The sequence below is a fragment of the Phocoena phocoena genome, chromosome 7 (genome assembly GCF_963924675.1).
Source record: "Phocoena phocoena chromosome 7, mPhoPho1.1, whole genome shotgun sequence".
NCBI lineage: Eukaryota > Metazoa > Chordata > Mammalia > Artiodactyla > Phocoenidae > Phocoena > Phocoena phocoena.
The window spans coordinates 45928384-45949747 of NC_089225.1; the positions used below are offsets into that span (position 1 = coordinate 45928384).

The window sequence follows — 21364 nt, forward strand, 5'->3', positions numbered from 1 at the left end:
CCACATGCTGTATGAATAGGGACTGTCTCTGATTTGGGTGTTGCTAGGTAACAAATTCTTCCAAATGGTATGCACACCGGGTCTCTGATGTGGACATGCTGATTTAGGCCATCATTAACATTCATTGCTAACGAAAGAATAAAGCATATTTTTTCAACTGTGAGTAATTTTCTTGATCTTAGAAATACGTATTTTGCTCACATCCTAGGGAGGAAACATGGTATAAAGTTGATTGCAACTTATGACTGAACTTTTCTCAGATTTCTTTTAGCAACCATGTCATGGTTCCTTTTTCTACAGCAAATTTAATCTTTAAAAAGAGGAAACTTCCAAACACATGATAATAGTAAACATTAGTTATGCTCTAAAACCTTTAATTAAATTCATCTGAATAACAGATTGTTTCTATAGTAATGCTTGCTGAGTGGGAAACTCTGTATTACTACCATAGCTCTTCATCTTTAAAGAATGACTTTCAGCTCCAACGGAGAATAGCAAAAACATTATGAATGCCCTTTTATAAACCAGCTATACAGAAAATTTCTTTGTTCCTTAGCTTGAGGTCTGAACACTGAAATACAAATTTGAAGGAGTAAGGTAGCTATACAGGCAAATATATTTTTTATGTGTCAATTATTCAAAATATTGAGTCCAAAGCATATTAATGCATTTTTAATGGCTTAAATTAGCTAGATAGTTGCCTAAATGACCAACTGTATTTTTGTGTATAGACTTTGCTTCAGTTGAAGCTTTTAGAGTAATTCAAACTTTTATTTTAGTAAGCATAAAGATAAAAATTCTCTTTTGATTTGGAGAGTATAATTTTAATCATTTCAAAGATAATGGAATCTCCTTTATAATACCTTAATGAAATGAAATGAAAAAGTACACTTTTGAAAATAACTGTGAGAATAAGATGCTATAGAAATTTAACTTTACTTTACTATATTTTTACTTTTAGCTTCACTTAAAATTTATCTTTACGGTTTTATCTAACCATTAAGTAACTTAGACTAGTAGTTCTCAAACTTCAATGTGGATCAGAATGACCTGAAGGGCTTGTCAAAACACAGGTTGCTGAATTTCTGTGTTTTTTTTTTTTTTTACGGTACGCGAGCCTCTCACTGTTGTGGCCCACTCCCGTTGCGGACGCGCAGGCCCAGCGGCCATGGCTCACGGGCCCAGCCGCTCCGCGGCATGTGGGATCTTCCCGGACCGGGGCACGAACCCGTGTCCCCTGCATCGGCAGGCGGACTCTCAACCACTGCGCCACCAGGGAAGCCCTGAATTCCTGTGTTTCTGAATCAGTTGTTCTGGTGTAAGGCCCAAGGACTCGTACTTCAAACATGCTACAAGATGATGCTGACGGTCTTACTCTTGGAGAATCACTGACTAATATGCATTCAGTAGGGAAAAAACCCTTAATTACTCAATATAACAATAACATTCATAAATTTATACATTCTACAAGGATGTATTGGGTACTCACTATTTGCCAGATATTGGGGATACGGAAGAAAACACAACAGCCCTCCTATGAACTGGAGCTTAAGTGTTCCTGGCTACTTTAAACAAGGTAGGCTTCCTTAGTTTTCCACAGCTCTCACCTCTCTCGCTCTCTATTTTTATTCCTGGCCTTCTTTAGTCATTTATGTTTCTTGTCTACTAGGCAAACGGATGTGCCAGTGTGGTAGTAGAGACACGTATGAGGTATCATCATGTCACAGGGTTAAGAACAGGAAAATCTATCTGGGTGAATTAGGAACTCCCCACAGGTAAAGGGTCCTTTGGAGAAGGTATGCTAGAGAAAGGAAGGCAGTCTAGTAGAGAGGGCACTATGCTATACAAACAAGGTGGTATAGAATGTATGTCGTTTCAAAAAACCACCACTGAAATATGGGGTATGACGGCGATGGCTTGGGGGGCGCTGTGATGGGAGACGAGGCTACGGAGGTATCTGAGGCCACACCGTGTGTCTTTTGCTTAATGCACGGGGTTTCGGAGTTTCCTAATCTTAGGCAATAGAGAACCGTTATAAAGAATAGAAACAGTGGAGTATTATGATCTGATGTACAGTAGTGGGACATGTGATCCTGAGGAAAAGAAGCTGAAAGCAGAGATACCAATTTTGAGATCACTGCAGCAGATGTGTTGAGGGCCTGAGTAGGTAATTACAGTGGGCTGTATGAGAGAGATATTCAGGAGGTGTGCTTGAGAGAATTTGATCACTCTTCGGTTGGGAAAAGAGAGGATTAGAGAGAAGGAGAAGTTTAGCATGATGCCCAGGTTTCTGGCTTGGGTGGCTGGGATGATGACACCATTCACAATGTATGAAGAGCAAGAGTTTTTGACGGAATAGAGTAGATGGTAATTGGGATGGAAAGGCAAGTCTTAGCTTGAAAATGCTAAATTTCCAGAAGTGCTAAAATCTTCCAGAAAAAGATGTCCAGTGGGCAGTTGGATATATGAAGTTATAAGTAATTGGAAAAGTCTAGAGACAGGTGTGGTCTGGAGATACTGATTTGAAAGGGAGCCTTTATCCTGTAGGTCACAGATAAGTTTGCCCAAGCGGGGTGTACAGAGAAGATGACTAAGAAGAGAAGAATACTAAGAGCAGCTTCTGGGGGATAAACAGTGTTTAAGAGTTTCTTGTTTAAGAGGAACAAGAAAATGGTACTAAAATAGCTGTCACAGAGATCAAAAGAAGCAAAGGAGTGTGGTGTCATGAAACATAAAAGAACCGAGAGAAGGGAATCGAATTTAGCACAGTACCTTCAACCTAGAGGATAACATTGAGAGCACAACGTAGAAAGCTCATTACAGTGGGCAGAGGAAGAAAGGAAATAAGGGAGACGATGAGTAGGTGTGGAAAATCCAAATGCCTGTAAGAAGAGTCAGGGGACAAAAGTAAAGAAAGCCAAGTATGAACAGCAGCAAGGAGAGTTGGGGACTGTGGCAAACTGGGGAGTACATACCGTCTAAAGGTGCGGTCAGTATTCTCTACCAGCTTATTGCAAATGTGTGGCTGCATACTCATTTTTTTCCAAAATAAGCTAGATATGTTGTTTTGGCTGTGCCGTGCGACTGCAGGATCTTAGTTTCCCAACCCGGGATTGAACCCGGGCTCACGGCAGTGAAAGCTCAGAGTCCTAACCACTGGATGGCCAGGGAATTCCCCAGACATCGTAATTTTAGGTGTAATCTTCCAATTTTTAAATGTTGGCAACACATTGAACTAACTGAAACTTTGAGAAAATATTATTTGATGTAAACAGAATGTATCTATTGAAGTATAGGCTATTCTCAGCAGCATGAGTAAAAGGGAAAGCGCCGGTAGAAAACACAGCTGAGAGAGGGGCATTGGGAAGGACAGATTTGGAAGGAATGGCAGAGGGAATGGGTTTCAAGTGGAGATGTGGACCCCAGTTAAGATTTGCCTCCAGGGGTTGAGATATATTTGTTGAGGGTGGGCTGATTAAGGGACTTCTTGCCCAAGCCCTCCCCTTGCTCTGAGATGTGGAAGGGGAGGTGATTTGTCTGACATAGGAGGTGGATTTGACATGAGAGTCATGAAGAACCTGGTGAAGTTCTGAAATACTTGCTAAGGGAAAGAGATGAAAAGTACCTTAAAAATTAGGATCTCATGTATAATTCTGACTTGTAGTATAATCATTTATAAATTAATAAATGATAAAATTCAGTATTTTTCTGTGACTAAAAAGACTTAACTTGGGCCTGCTTTCTTGTTGGGATATGTTTCAAGTTTAGTAAAATGAGAAAATTTCATGGATTTTTTTGACCATGATGGAAACAGTAAATTACGTAGATTTAAACAAAAAACTATTTTAAAATGATAAGAGGAGTGAATGTTATTAGTTAAAATTTATTTGGGGATATGAGCTTAAGGTCAACATTTATAGTGGCTCAACTGACTCTTTGGTTTTCAGACAGGATAAGAACATAGAATGCATTAATTTTCTGTTGGTTGTATATTGTTAAATCAGGAATTTTTTGTTTAATTCAGGTTCCCCCCAATCCCCTTAAAGACATTTTTAACAAATGAAAATGTGTATGTGTGTCTGTGTGAACCAGACTGGCGATCCTAGATTTCTGCTATAAAATAGAAGAAATATAAGACTTAAATATACTTGTAAGTAATGTAAAATAAAACTTTAAAATATTTTATTTAAAATAATGAAAACAAAAGCCTCACACTTGACAATTAACTTTGAAATTAATAGTGTAAGCAAGGACACATAATTTGGTTATCTTTCATGTTGTGCAAATATTTCACAGAAACAGATATTAGAGCAGAAAAAAAGAGAACACATCTTCCCATTGCTCTTAGTTCCTTTAGATGTGGCCCCCTTTTAGTTGGTAGTAAAAGTAGAATTTTCTCTTCTACTCAGTATCATTTCCACTTTTCAGATTGCAGAGTTTAAACCATCAGTGAGAAAATGTTTAATTATATCTTTTATTTGGTATTTATATTTATTATGTAGTAATTAATCAACTCAGTTGTGCAGTATATATCAATTTGATAGACCTATCAGAATAATACTCTCTCCTGTACTTGCTTCATTCCAGGGGACTTAGGACATCTATTTGTGGCTGGTCCTGTATCTTCGACAGAGATTAAGTTTGTGAAAAATGAGTTCTTCCCAGAGAAATTTGCTCACTTTTGCTGTGCTGTGTTCCTGACCCAGAAACTAGATATTTGTACTGAGAATTGATCCACCTTTTTATTCAATACAAGTCTCTAGGTTTCCAGAATTTACTCAGCCAATTGATCATAGTGCCTTTTCATGATGCATCTTTTCTATTGTGTACTTAGCTCCTTTTCTATTACTTAATATTCTCAATTTAATACTTCATTTCTTTTTCGTCTAAGTTTCTTATAGCTCCTTCACATTTTTCCCCTTATTTTGTCTACATTTCAGGAGATGCAGTTGAATATATAGAAACCCACATCATCTCAAACAAACAGTAGCCTCTCCCCATTACTTTCACTTAAATTCCAACACAAGGGCATGCCTACCCCCGCAGACACACACACACTTACACACTCCTTATTTAGATAGGAAATTAAGCTTTTTGAAAGTTGAGATGTTTCTGCAAAAAAGGGTGTATCAAAATTTGATTTGCTTTTATTTCCTTATTGAGTTATTTGTTTTAGAGGCTACCGATGGAGCAACAATGTTTGAAATAGCCAACATGTTATTTCACACAGGTAATAAAATTATACTTTAAGAAAAAAAAGGAGTTTTCCAAAGATCAGAAATGATACAAAGTAGAAATTGGATAGTATCAGAAGCTACCAAATATAATTTGTCTCTCTTTAACTTTTCTGCTTGACTTAACAATCAACTCCTCAAAAATTGACACCAAGTAAAAAGAAATTTAAAGCATATAATGACAGGAGGTATAATCAAAACCAATATAATGGTTGTAAATAATAGGTCTTTGTAATGCTCTGGAAACAATTTTATCTGCATATTTGTACTCTCTCCAATGATTCCCTATATGAGTGACAGCTGCAGTGTAGGGAAGCCATTCATGTTCACATAATAAGAAACAAACTACTGAATTTGCTATGACTTGCACAAGAGATGCCATTTTAATCCTAGTATAAAGTTGCATAGATTATGTATGATACCTGGAAGGCTACTGTATAGATTGTCTTCCATTCAAGATATCAAAGTTTCAAGTCTCCATTTGTATTTCAGTTTGAAATGAATACTTTTTTTTAAAATCCCCTTTTTTGTCATAGGACTGATACACTACTCCCTTTTTTACTCCCATCCAACTTGATGGACCATGAAAAACAGCTATTTTGGGAGGAAAATGAAGACTTTTTGAAGACAATAAAGAAACAAAACTAGGCTTCCCCCAGAAAAATTATCTCATTGACATTCACTACCAAAATACAGGCCGACATTACCTAAGGTATACTCTCAGGAACCATTCAGTAATGACTAAGTTGGTTAGTAGAAAATATAAAGATATCAAAAACAGTCATCAACTTTAAGGAACAAGTCTTTAGTATTACAATAGTTTTTTATAGTAATTCAATTTTGTTCTAAACATGTCACCTGGGAGACTGACAGATTGGTGGTTTTTATAGGTTTTTTTTTTTTTTTTTGCGTGGTACGCAGGCCTCTCACTGTTGTGGCCTCTCCCGTTGCGGAGCGCAGGCTCCGGATGCGCAGGCTCAGCGGCCATGGCTCACGGGCCCAGCCGCTCTGCGGCATGTGGGATCTTCCCGGACCGGGGCACGAACCCATGTCCCCTGCATTGGCAGGCGGACTCTCAACCACTGCGCCACCAGGGAAGCCCCAGATTGGTGGTTTTAATAGAGAATTTTTCCAAAGTGTGATATTGCTCAGAAAAAAATATTCAAAATATTGGAGTTGTATTACACTAATATATTTGTCCTAATATTGCCTTATCAGGATACTGTACTGTCATTTAGACGTACCTAAGGCAGTAACTGACTATGAGAAATTTTCAGCTGGAGTACATCTGATTTAGTATTAATTCAGTTTACAACATAGGTTTTTGGGACTGTGTTTTATATTTTACATATATTTTGCTATCTGATTTACATATAATATAACAATTTCTTTATGTAAATACTACAGTTTTGTGATAAGGCTTCCAGCTTCCCACAGACAATGATAGTAACTTAAATTTTCATTTGCTCATAGATCCTCCTAAAAACCACAGAGATCAATAAGGGAGGCAAATAAAAATACCCATAAACTATGCCTAAAGAGTAATTAGAGAAAGAGACGTTACAAACTTTAATTTATATGTAGTCAGGGAAATAAATGCCGAAGACCAGCAGAATTGGCTAAGAAGAGTACACGGCAATAGTCAGGCAGAAGCTAAGTGGAAAAAGTGGTGGGGTGGGCGTTCAGAGGTCTCCTTAGAGTAATGGAACACATATCAAATAGGGTTTACCCTTGGGAGAAGAAGTTTAACACTGAGTGAGAAATATTGAGAGACGTTCTGTGACCTTAATGGACAAAGCACTGGTTACTAGAGAGACAATACAAAGTGGCTAGAAAAGTGCACAAGACTCCAGATATCAGCCTTGGAAAAGCACTACATCTTGGAGAGGGGGAGGGATATTCAAAGGTGGAATTGTCCCTTGGAGGCTGGGAAATAAGGAAGCAGATAAACATAAGGTCCCCTTATTAATATAAGAGGGGACAGAATATTCAGAAGACAAAAACAAGCAAACAACAAAAAAAGGCAATGCCATATATTTTAAAGAACAAGTAACCCCCCTCCCCACAAACCCTCCAAATTTACAAACTCCTTGCTATATATGAATGAGACTTGGAACTGAAAAATTTTTAAAGGCATGCAAACAAGACCTATTCCCTTTGCCCCACCTCAGATTTCTTGCTAGTGATGGTCCACGAAAGTCCTTCATGAATAGCTATAAACAAGAATACTCTAATATTCATACAAAAATATCATAAGAGAAAAACAGGAAATGGGAATAAAAACATACTTTGCAGAGCAAAGTGTGCTAAATATCTGGTTATGAAACAGAATAGATATATAACATCCCAAAATAAATTTTAAAAATTCAAACCAGTAATTAGAGATATGAAATAAGATTATAAATTAGGAACTCAAAAACATAGAATAAAAACTGGACAAATAAGAAAAAAATGCAAAGCAAGAACTGAAAGAATACAGGTACTAAATTCAGGAAAGAAAAAGACAAAATCATCTAAAAACTTAAGACATATTACAAGCAAACCACAAGAATAGAGGCTAGAAATGAGAGAAGCTAAGAAAATAAAATAAAGAGAGAAAAAAGGACCAGAGGAAAGTGATGGATATGAAAGACAGGTAAAGAAGGTGCAACATCCATATTATTTGAGTTCCTGAGGAAGACAAACCAAAAGAAATAAAATAAATATTAAAAATTATAATTCAATAAAATTTCCTGAACTATAACATGAATTGAATGTACATACTGAAAGGGCCCACCATGTATCCAGGAAAATTGACTTAGAACGTCAAATCCAGACATATGTAAGCAATAGTTTTGGACTTTAAACGTCTGTCTTGGTTTGAAATAGGAGGATTAAAATCTACCATTATTAATTTGTTTCTGAAATTTTCTGGGACTTGGAAAATTAACAAAATCCCTTACAAAGGGCAGACAAGTGGATTGGCATCAGATTCCTCATTAGCAACATTTGATGCAAGAAGAGTAGAACACTATCTACCAGGTTCACAGGGCAAAAAGTGTGGGCCAAATATCTTATATGTACCCAGGCTGTCCTCCAAGTGTGAAGGCTATAGAAAAATAGTGTTGATTTACTCATGAACATTTACTGAAGAGGTGAACTTTATCCAAGAAGTTATGCTTGCGGAAACTTTGACAAAAAGACAAGTAGTGAGCATTGAATACATTTCACTAGAAGTTTAAGGCCAAAACAAAAGTGAGAAGTATGTAAATTACATCCTCTGAGAAGCTAGAAGTATCACAACCAAACAAAAATGGAAGGAGAAGGAAATATAAAATAAGTTAATTGAGTGTCTTGTTGGTAAAAACTGGGAGTGAAATGATATAACTTGACAAACTGAACGGTAGAAGACTAAGCATACTTAGAAGTGCAAAGATACTGATACTAGTTGAGCTGGATAATCTGAATAGTCCAGTCTCCGGAGAAAATAATTGTTAAAAAGCTACTCCACAAATAAGTACCAGGTTTAGATGATTTTACAGGGGAATTGTACTTAACTTTTAAAGTCCAGATCATCCCCAAACTATTTAAATGGTTATGTAGAGTAGAAAATAGAGAAGAAACTCAAATTATTTTCCTAAGTAATTATAACATTGATAATAATACCTAACGAAATTGCATATACATATTCAAAAATTGGAGAGCAATTTCCCTGATGAGGATTGATGCAAAATCCTAAATTAATTTTAGATGAAAAGAATTCAGTATTACAAGATGAAATACATCATGTCCAAATGTGGTTCCTTGCAGGGATGTAAGAACAGTTCCGTGTTAGTAACTCTATTAATAAAATTTACCATAAAAATAAGGAAACAGAATAGCACACTCATTTCCACAGATGATGAAAAGGCAATTTACAAATTTCAACACCCATTCTTAATAAATACAAGTCAATGGAAACTTCTATAAAATTATAAAACACATTCCACTCAACCACATGCCATCATTTGAATTAATGGGAATCACTGGTGGCGTTCACACAAAATTCAGGAACAACTGATGTTCACTATCAGTTTCTTTTTAATGATATGTTGGAGGTAATACCCAGCACAATTAGACAAGAGAAAACTATTAGATGTGTAAGAATTGGAAAGGAAAATGTAAAGTAATCTTTATTTGATATTATAGAACATTTGAAAACCTCAGAACAATGTATAAGCCACTGCAAACTAAGAAAACTCACTAAGATAGACCATAAAATAAACATACTCAGAAAAAATCAGTAGCCTTAAAAATTATTAGAAGATAATAATTAAAGAGAAGATCCTATTTATAATAGCAGCAACAACAAAACATGTTAAATGTCAAGCAGCAAGGTAAACAATAAGGAAAAATTTTAAACACTCTTGAAAGAAACAAAAATTAGATTTAAAAATGAAAATACATATACATATTCCTGTATAGAATGACTCAACATCATAAAAATGTTACTTTTCCTCCAATTAATTTATAAAATTGATCTGAATCCAATAAAAATATCATAGGGAATTTTTTTTTATCCAGACAAGTTGTTTCTAATGTTCATGTGGAATATGCAACAAGAAATAACCTTAAACCCTGAAAATTAATATTAAAGAGAGTATGTCATATAAGAGGTTAACCGTATATTGAAAACAGTATGATTCTCAATGACACAGATCAAGAGAACAGAATAGAAAGACCAGAATATACTCATGCACATAAGAAAGTTTAGTATGTGATAAAAGTGATATCTCAAATTACTGGTGAAAGACAGACTTTCTAATAAATGATGTTAGAACAACTGGAAAACCATTGATAAAATGACAAATTAAATTTATAACTTGCACTATAAACCAAGCTAAACTTAAAATGGATTAGAGATCCTAAAACATAAGTCTAGACAAAAATATGAATTTATTTACAACCTTGGAATGGAGAAAGCTTTTCTAATTATGACTCAAAAATTCAGAATCGACAAAAGAAAAGGTTGATAAATTTAGCCACATTACAAAAAAATAAAGGCTTCGTGTGACAAAAATTAGGAAAAAGATAAAAGACAATTTGCTGGGGAAGCGATTTGCCATTTATTCCACAATTTAAAAGAAAAAGACAAAAAATTTGAAAATGTATACAAATAATGGACAATTGACAGAAAAAGAAATGTCCACAGTGCTTAAATATGTGAACCTCACTCATAATAAGAGAAATGTAAACTAAACTAATTGAGGTATTGCTTCTCACTTATCATGACAAAAATCGAGAAGACTGACTCACTCTGTTAGCAAGGCTTTGGAGGAAAGATATAATACATTGTATTTTATACATTGTATATACAATATTATATACAATGTATATACAATACATTGTATTGTATTATATAATACATTGGTATTAGTGTAAAATGGTTCAAACATAAGGAGAGGAGTTTGGCAATATCTAAAAAGATTACATATTCATTTACCCTTTGACCCAGGAATGCCACTTATAGAACCTTACTCTGAAGATAATTTTGTCGAAGAATGTACATATACACATGAAAATACATATGCACAATTCATTCTGCCATTATTACAATAGCCAAAATTTGGAAACAACCTAAATGCCCATCAGTAGGGGATTGGCTAAATAAGTTTGGTATAACCAAGTCAAATGGCTTTGAAAGCAGCTGATCACTTCTGTTAGGCACTGATGGGTAATGTCAGCTATGGCTTTTTTATATACAAATTATTTTACATAAAATGCAAACATATTTTGAGAACTGAATCAAAATGAAGCATGTATTGAAATTACTACAGTAGCAGAGTATCAAGAGCATTACGTTGTCTTTTACTTACGGTTTACAGTTTTGACTGGTAATATTGTATTTAGCCTCTCTGGGGAAGCAGAATTTTCTTCATCTGTCACATATTCAAAATTAATGATGAACATCATAGCCACGCCCTCTTGGTTTTTCACTGGAATGATGTGAGTGTTACAAATGAAAGTAGAACCTAAGGAGATTTAAAAAAAATGAGTGTAAGGTCAAAAATATGCCTTCATTTTGGAGTGTCGGTAACATTAAAATTCTAACAAAGCCCTCAATGACCACTGAAATTCAATTAAAATTTGATTTTTTTATTTCATATTTTATTGCACATATATTTACGTAAAAATGCACAAATTTCCCAGAAAGATTTTACAGGCAAAATTCAAGTACTACATTATGGAAAAATGGAATCAAATCTTATTTGTTTTTATACTCACCACTTTAATAATAATAAAAAAAGACATTTTCTTTAACTTTATAGAAATAACTGTCAGCCTTTTCTTATATATTTTAATTCTGAATCTATATAAAATATAGCTCTATAAATAATTAAGATAACTTATTTTTTCTCATCCTGAAATAATCTCAAATTATTTCCTTTTTCTTCTTTAATTTCTTAGACATCAAATAAAAAATGACTGACTCTGTCTTAAACATGTCCTAATAATTCTTTCCTTTTCTGTGTAAAATTCACAATGCCCAAATCACAATGATTTTGTTTGGTTTGTATTCTGTTAGAAAATAAGAACAAAACTTTTGTCTATATTATTGTGTTAATTTGATCTTTTTAACCGGGAAGGTGATATTCTTTTAAAAGCACAATTATAGGGCTAATAAGATACATTTTATTAGAATCTCCTGGAAATGAAATGAACAAAGGAATGACTCAGTTTACAACTAACCACTGACAACCATCCTTGAACAGAAAACCCAAGACCCAAGATTTAGAGAAGACAGTCAAGAAGCTGACTTCTTTTAAATCAACTGACTTCTGGGGTCTGACTTCCAAAGCTGAGTATTCCCTCAGAGCAGTTTCCTCACACATTGACCCTCTGAATATTTTCTTTAGTCGTGGCGATGGAAATCTCACAGGTTAGGGATTTATTTGGGTTCAAAAAATATTGTATTTTTTAAAATGCAAAAACTTCAGGAGGAGTTCAATCATTTAGGCAATAGAGAGTATTTTGATTGCTTTCTCTCTCTCTCTTTTTTTTTCTTCTAAACAATTAGCTGGGGCCCTTTTGCATCTTGAGGAGAAGGACGGTTCAATGTACAGGCAGGATCAGGGTGGGAGCAAGATCTGTCTGGCGTGAAACTCCGGAAGGGAGATGTGCAAAAGTGAGAGTGTCACTGGCAAAGCCCATTGGGTCCCCAGGAAGAATAAGATGGAATCTAGGTGATAAGATAAGGTCTAACTTCTTTTGTGCTTAGTCTAGCTTCACTTGCTCATAGGGTGCCTCGGGCAGCAGCCTTGCACTCAGCACTTCAGACCAGAGTTCCTAGTGCAAAATGGCTGCGCCCAAAACCCCAACTCAGTGGGCCGCGTGCAGAGTTGCTGCGCCCCTGGCACTGCAATCTGGAGCCTAGAGGAGCTTTAGTTCCACCCCACTCACCAGAACTCCACCCCGCTTCCCCACAGTTGGAGCCCTATAAAGCAGCCCCGCCCACAGCCTTTGTGGGCCGGGTAGGCGGGCGTGGGTGGAGGGAGAGCGTGGACTCTAGAGCAGGAGCTCACACCTCCTCTCCATGCTTTGATCAAAGAATAAACTTTCCTTTGCTTCTGAACCGCACTCAGTCTTCTTCTATTGGCTCGAATGACATTGGGCAGGAGGACCCTCGTTGAGGACCAACTCAGGAGGGTCGGTAATAAGGGGACCGCAAGAGGCTGGAGACAGGGGCATTGAGAGCTCCAACATCTACTGTGGATGCTCGTATTCCGAAATGGTGTTCCATGTATGCTCTCACTATTAAAAACGAAGTAGGAGAAAACTCTTTCCTTTCTTCTCATCCCTGTGAATTGGCTCCTGCTGCCAGAGCTGAGAACAAAGGCTACTGCTAATATTGCTATAGATTGAGACATCATAGGTCAAAGGGCTTTTGAGGGTGGCCCTGGAGACCTAATTATTATTTATGAAATTGTTTCTATGGGTTAATGTGTTCCAATTTCCAAGGAACTGATTTACAAATACACTTTTAGAACATATACTCTCTGTAAGTTGGGGGTGCCTATGTGCTAGTTTTGATTCAGATTTTCAAATGTGGATAAGCCTCGCCAGTTTGAAATGTAGACGACCTTATTCATAATTAATTTCATTTTTTTCTATAGATATGGCCATAGTTTTGCAGCTATTGGAAAGTACGTCTTAAGAATGATGTGCTGCACCTTCACAGTCTTCAGCTACATCTTCAATTCATTTAATAAAATAGTTAGCTAGAGCAGTTGTCAGTTTCCATGGTAACAAACAGGATGACTTTAGTAAACAGAAAATAAGCAATTTAGGGCTATTCCATTAGCACTAAAAATAGAATTGCTTCAGGCCAGGCATCACAATACAAAATGATTAAACAGAGAGTCTGAGGAGATGCTAGAAATAGCCATTATGTATTTTGCTAATGAACCAAAACACATATTGATTTTACCACTTAAAATTACATTTCCTGGATCATTTAGAATACCATTGTGAATTCACAGATTTGTTACTTCACAGTTTCAAATCTTTCAACATTTGAGGTTTACTGCTGATTGTACAATAAAACATAAAGCACAGATTTTTGAGAGATCAATAAATAAAAGATGTAGGAATAGAGATCTAATAGGTTTGTAATAGGGCAGAGTAATTTTGCTTTCAGTAATAAGGGACAAAAATCCTGTCTTTCAATACTAATGCTGGTACATTTACTGTCCAGTGCAAAAAATCATACAATTATAGTGCTTTATAAAAAAGTTTGGCCATATGCATTGGTTCCATAAACATATTGAGTAAGTGTAATTAATCTAGGATTACTGCCCACTATCATTGTTCCCTGCATGTTTCTATTGAGCAATATATCTCCTTTAAAGTCAACTGAAGACTCACATTTACATTTTTTTCTCTTTTAGTTTTTGGATTTAATGTCTCCATCAATCTTGCATAAGACTCCTGGAAAGCAGATACTGAAAGGAGATATATGGAATTTATAAGAGGAGAAGAATCTAATACATTTTACAGTGCAAAAACAGTTTAGCTTGCATAATGCTACAAACTCCAAGTTCTGTTAAGATACTACTTTTGTAAAGTAACATTACTCTAAAAAGTCATTATTGTGTGTTCCTAAATATTTTTCTTGATTGCAACAGTGGGAGCAAGAGAAATGGAAGCATAATCCAGCAAATACTAATCAAGCAATGAAGACAAAAATAGACACTTTCAATAATGTATAAATAAGAGAACTAAAAAAAAAAAATCTGGAAATAAAAAGTTCAGGCCTTGGTGAAATAAACCTTGTATTCAAATGAAATTAACAATGATTTTCTAAGAAGCAGCTTATTTACAATAACATTATCCAATGATTATAAAATTATACATGCAATTATACTAATATTGGTTAGACTCAGGTTCATTTCCATGTTTTGTCTCCTGAGTGAAAACACTGTCAAAGTGGGAAAGGCTGCTTAGAAGGAACAGTGCTAATTTTAATAAAATGTTTAGAATGTTAATTTTTAACTGTAGCCACAGAGCAAGCAAACTCATGGTAATCTGAGTAGCTACTCCTTTATTAATAAACTCCTAGGGGCATTTTTAAATAAAATACCAAGACCCTTCCTTCTCAGCTGCTTGAAAGATGTTTTATTCTACTGTTTGTACTCATAGGGTATCCTTACCCTGAAATCAAAAAATGTCTATTGAGTGCCTAATATTGGGTCAGGCACTGGTCTGAGTTCTCAGATGGTAATGAGAAGAACAGCAGTGAGAAAACAAATCAAGGTCTTGAACTTGTAAAACTTATATCCTACTGGGGGGACATAATTAATAAACACATACATCAAGTAAAAATAAGTACAATGATGAAGAAGAATGCAGAACAAGGTGGTAGATGATGACAGTGGTAAGGAAATGCTTCTCCTGCAGAATGACATGTAAGCAAAGACATTTAGGAAATGGGGAGGTGGGCTATGTAGCTCTGCCAGTGCAAAATCCTTTAGGTGGAAGCATGGCTGTGAGCTCAAGGAACAGTATGGAAGCCAGCGTGGTGGTTGTGGTGTAGGACGGGCTTGGACAGTAGGTAAAGTTAAAGGGGAAGTAGGGAGCCATACCTTGTAGATTGTGGGGAAAGGATAAAGGGTAGGAGGTTGAAGCTGGCTTCCCGTTGCCTCTGACCTGAAGCTGGTTGGGAACTGTAATTTTAGAAGCGAGACCGTTTGTGTAACAGAAAGTAACCAGAAGGCTTTATTATCTGGGAATGACCTAATAAGGGAAGGATCTGCCAAACATCATCCAAAGTAAGTGGGGAGTTACTCTGGGGAATAAAGTTTAACGGGACGATGAAAAATAGAAGTTAGCTGCATTTTGTTCATAGCCTGAGCTTTTTCAGTAGAACTCATACGGGTGTAAAGCTCTTAGAACAGTACCTGACATGGAGCAAAACTCAACAATGTGAGCTATTACTTTTGCCTCTTGCTGGAGGGTCTCCAGAGGGGCAAGTTAACTCTCAAGTCTATGTAATTTCCTCCAAGCTTTTACCATTCTTGGAACCACAAGCTACACTCTTTGCTTGTATTTCTGGGCACCAAGTGGAGATTATTCTTCTCTGAGCTGATAGGTTTAGTGAATGCCTCAGAGTTTTAAATTCCTTTCTTTCTAGTAGATTGGGGGTGGGGGGTGCTCTTTGAAGATTAAAAGAATATCATTGGAGACCTGTCCTAGAAGAAAAACTAAACATAGCAACCTTGGGATACAAAGGCCTTATCAAAGAGGCAGCATTGTTTTTTAAATTGAAGAGCCTATTAGAAAAGCAAAAGAGGACTGTTATACCTCTTAGAAGGAGAAAGCTACCCAGTCACAAATGACTTAAGATATAGCCAAGTGGAGACACAAGAGAGAAACAAGACAAATTTGTCCTTGACTTTTCAGTATGTAATGTTTCCTTTTATTTCATTTTTTTAGAACCTCTTCCATCTTCTTCTGCTCTCTCCAAGCCTCCAAGATGAAATATTATGCCTATCAATGAGGTGCATCATTAGATATATTAATTTCTCATAGAATATTGATGACATAATGGATTACCACTTTCTGGATAATTTTTTAAAGGGGAGTAGTGAAAAACAACAATCATCACAAGGTGGGCTCTAATGTGGCCTCTATAGAGAAGAAATATTTTGGTTGTGTGGATAAGACCTTTCAGATATCCCTCAGTTCACACCATATAGGTCATTGCTTGCTGATATCAATATCACTTTTGGACAATTTATGACCTAAAGAACGGGAGAGGACCATCATGGAATCCTGGAACAAGATTCACCCCCCCCCCCCCATGTGACTATACTCGGAGGTAAGGCCTACAAGGAGGTAATTAAGGCTAAATGAGGACATAAGGGTGGGGCCCTAATCTAATAGGACTAGCATTCTTATAAGAAGAAGAAAAGATATCAGGAGTCTGCACACACAGAAGAAAGGCCATGTGAGGACCCAGTGAGAAGGCAGCCATCTGCAAGCCAAGAAGAGAGTTCCTACCAGAAACTAATGCTGCTAGCACCTTGACCTTGGACTTTGTGCCTCCAGACTGTGAGAAAATAATTTTCTGTTATTTAAGCCACTCAGTCTGTGGTGCTTTGTTATGGCAGCCTGAGCTGACTAAGATGCCCTGAGGTGGAGCTTGTCAGGGCAGGCAGCCAGTGTTGCTAAAACAGATTAAGCTGAGAGGAAAGTGGTAAGAGATCCAGGTCAGAGAGATAACAGAGCAGGGGAGTGGGGTGGAAGTGGAGGGTGGCTGAGGAAGCAGCGCTTTGTGGGCATTGCAATGACTTGGGCTAACAATGTGAAGCCACTTCACATTGAGAATTGTGAATTGAGGTGGATTGAGAAAGGGAAGTGGTAGGCTCTGGCTGCTGGAAAGACATGGACACATGAAACATTTTTTGTTAGTTTGTCAAGTAACTTGGTTTACATAGACTAATTGTATACTAGAGCACAGAGTGTGAACTGGGAAGTGATGGACAAGGCTTGAGCCATAGAAGGTCATGTCCTGATGGCCTTCCATGTTCTTGAAATTCACCTTTTGGTCTTGGGGATGCAGTGATTGTTTCAAGTATGAGAGTATCTTCAGAGGAAGTATTTTAGTGTACAGACTGAGGACATGGCTCTTTTAGGTCCCAGTGATGTGTTAGAGAAGTAATTTCAAAAGGTAGAGGAGCTATTTGAAGAGACAGAAGGCACATTTAGAAAGACTATTAATAACTCATACAATATCATATCAACAAGAATAAATGGAATAGGTAATTCCAATGAGCCCATATAGTCTGGCCTTGTGGACTGGGTCAAACTTGACTGCTTGTGGGAGGCAAGTCTTCTAAGATTCGCCCATTCTCTTACTTTACCAGTCACCTGCTTAAACCTAAAGGAGTCTAGTGAGAGCACAAGAGGAGGAACTATGTGAGCTAACAAAGACACTTTATACAAAAGACATTATTAACAAAAGAACTGAGCTGCAACTCTGACAATGCATTAGGTCTAAAGAAACAAGCTTAACGTAGTAGTCACCAACATACACAGATTTAACGTAACAATCACCAACATGATTAAGTTGAACAACTGTGAACGTATTTAGATAGTTTAGGTATCTGATGGAGTAACATGGGACTAGAAGTACCCTTTCCAAATTTCCAGGAGAGACTATATATATGCCTTTTATTTGCAAAATGAAGAACTAGCCTAATTTACACAAGCCTGGTTGTCACGCTCATACCCTGTGCGATATAGTATTAGCACTGAAATGTCAACAGCATGAATTATTTATTTTTAATTACGTCTTATTTAAAACAATTTTAAACATTCAGAAAGTGTTGAGGCCGTGCCAGTGAGTAGTAAATTCCTTGGATATGTAGCTCTGTGTAGTCCCTGGAATTGGACAGACATGGCTCTGCTATTACTTGCTGAGTGACCTTGGGCAGGTTACTTAATCTCTCCAAGACTTAGATTCCTCATCTGAAAAGTGAGGAAAGGAAGAGAGAGTACCCCACTTCACAGTACTGTAGGGAAGGTGAAATTAGCTAATACATTGAAAGTACTTAGCATGGAGTCTGGTATGTAGGAAGTGAGCAATAAACAAGTTTTACTGTTATTAAATGGAATAGGAAAACCACTTTCTCAACCAGTGAAATGGTGGCTCAATTTCCTTCAAAGGTTTGATGATGAAATTGAGTCATTCCGCTCTTAAGGAACTTCAGAGATAAATCCATCAGCTTAATCCCCTTGTCTTCAGAGGAGAAAGTACATCAAACAGCAATTTGAACAGAATGAGAGCTTAGTAGATGGAAGATTCTTTTATCTTCTAGTGTCTTAAAATGTGTCTCCTTAACTTTGTAGTGACGAGGCCCTTAGTTTGATTCCCGTATTTTTCCTGTCCCTGTGGACTGTCCTATTGTCTGTAAAAAGTATACTATATACCAGGTAACTTCTGTGATAACAGAACTCTGTCTCTTTTGGCAAGCTCCATAGTGCAAAGAATTTGCTATATAGTAGAAATGTATGAAGCAATCTTTATTTCTGGATTTGCTCAAGAAGTACCATGATCAGTAATGAAAGCACATTTTAGAAAGAAAGGTAACAATAATAGCTAACGTCTATTGGGTGCCAGCCACTGTTCTAATGGCTTTATGTGCCTTAATACATTTGCACCTTCACAAAAGCTTGATGATGGTACCATTATCATTCCTATTTGCAGATGAAAAGTAAGCCATGCACAGTCTCTCCTTGCCCTTGATTTTGGGGCATTTCTTCCCCTTTCCATGACTGGGTAGAATACTTGGTTCCAATTCCTTCTTTATGCCAAGACCCTGAGTTCCATGATTTTTAAATCAGGTAAGTTCTAAGAGGTTTTTATCTTTTATAAGCAATGGCCTGAGAACTAAAATTCTTTCCACTTCTTTCTCTCAGTCTTGCACTGTCCTCCTGGCTTAGGCAGAATTCCCTTCTGCTACTTGGGAGGCAGGAAGGCATCATCTATCTGTCCAGGCTTGCCCAGCCCCACATTCCATTTGAATCCATCCAGTCATACACTGCCCCATGACCACTTTCCATCTCTCCTTCTTTTTATCAGCTCTGGGCTTTCTAAGAATAAAGGTGCTCCACTCTGCTCCCTCAGTCCCTGTATACTATCTTTACTACTACCATTAACAACTATATAATTAAATCATGGCTACTATTTTCTAAATGTCTTCTATGTGTCACATGTTTCTCATGAGAAAACTTTATCTCAAAGAAGTTTCTCAAGTAACTAGTAGAACCAGGCTTTGAACTCAGACCTTTCCAGTTTTCACTCTTTCTCTTACATCAGTGTTTCCAAAACGGTGAGATGTTAATCGATGCTACTGGAAAGGGCTTTCTGTTAATGATCCAGTTTGGGAAATGTTCTCCTCTAGAAGATGCTCAATGCACGTCATTGTATTAGAGGTTTTGAGAAGTTCTGTAAAAACAAGTATATATTTACTTTGTTTAATGCAGCACTTCCCAAATCAACTTGACTCTGAAATACTTTTTTAGAGAAATTTGCAATAACATCCAGCTCCTTGAAATGCCATTGGAAAACAGTGAATTGGGCTAGCTCCCTCCCTGCTTTAAAGACATCCTTCTGAGAGGGAGGAAAATAAATATCATAGGTCACCTAGATGCTTAAGTGACAGGGAACAAGGGGCTGAAGCAGGAGGGGAAAGAGAATGGCAAAGGCCAGTGTTACCTATGCAATACATTTTGCTTGGTGTTGGTCCTGATCTAAGCTCTCAGAAATCCAACTAAAATAGCATTGGCATATTTGATCACATATTTTGCAGCAATGGTTTTCCCATAAGCTAGAAGGTTACCACTAAATGAAATATGATAGAGCACTTCACAGACTAGGTCCAGTTCACACTATTTGACAGAGATCAGGTTTTAAAGCACAGAAGCCCTCATTCAATATCCATGACTATTCTGCATCAGATATTGCATGAGAAAACTCTGACATCTGCAAGGAAATATTTTCAATCTGTTTTCTCAGGAAGTCTTTCCTCTTCATTTTCAAAATGTGAACATATGTGAACTTACAATTATTTGTTGACTCTCACTCCTTTCCACTGACGCTTCCTCTGTTAACATTAATGTCCAGGGGTTAGGTTCTCATCATACTTGTAAACTTAATGTTTGAAAAAAGCAAGTTTAGCTGTCTTTCTAAACTTGATAAACCACTAAGAAATTATTTGGGAATTGAAATAAGGAAGAAAAACTCTTACACCTTGTAGTACCCACAAAGTAGGTACTATTATGATTACCTACTTCCTAGCCCTGGTCCCCATTTAATTTTTGAGATTTTTGGATTGAATTAGTGTATTGGGACATATAAGTGTTAGAACAAGCTGAGGCTGATTTACAGGCAAACCAAGTCTACGTTTGTAATCAGGAACTTTTGGGGCATGTTTATGACAATTTTTTAATGCTTTGTGGTTTTTACACCAAGTAAATGTTATTTGGTTCAAAATTTTTTTCATAAGACATACTCATGTTACCAAACCTCTGATCTACCTCAAGCAAGTCCATCCCACCCAACTGCCATTCACCCAGTAGAACTGCATTAACACTGAACCAACTGGACTGACTCAACATAAGAGCAAATCTGCACAGCACCCTGGTATGTACACACTACTGTCAAGGTCAAACACAAGTAGAATCCTGAGGCCAGGCACCGCCACGCGGATGTTGTTGCTGACGAAGGCTGTGCACGGCCATATGCCTGGTGTGCTGTGCGCACGGTGTATTCCTGGTTGTTGCTTTGCTCTCACTGTGTTTGCACAGAACTTGACGGGATTAAAATTAGGCTCCGTAGGCCTGTCTGGGACAAAAGTGATAGAAGCAGAAAAAGGTGAAATTGAAGATATTTCTCTAGGTAACTTAACCCTCCTCTCTTTTCACAAAATTTCCTATCCCGTTTGACCATTATAACTTAGGATTTTCATTTTTATTTTTTAAATGCCTAGGCTCTTTTTACAAAATAGCAGAAGGAGCAGAAATGATGTCCTGTCCTAGAAACTAGTGAAAGCAGGGCTTTTTCTCCCATTGGCAGCGTTAGTGGGGAACTCCTGGGCTTTGACACCAGG

The 21364-nt window shown here is 36.9% G+C and overlaps 1 protein-coding gene across 1 annotated transcript in view; it reads right to left on the minus strand.

Moving 5' to 3' along the window:
* The window catches only part of KCNH7 (potassium voltage-gated channel subfamily H member 7), a 456073-nt gene that overhangs the window by 137613 nt on the left and 297096 nt on the right, over positions 1-21364 (minus strand). The window contains exon 3 of the mRNA XM_065880238.1: positions 11069-11224. Within this exon, the coding sequence (XP_065736310.1) occupies positions 11069-11224 (156 nt within the window). The remainder of the gene's footprint in view (positions 1-11068; positions 11225-21364) is intronic.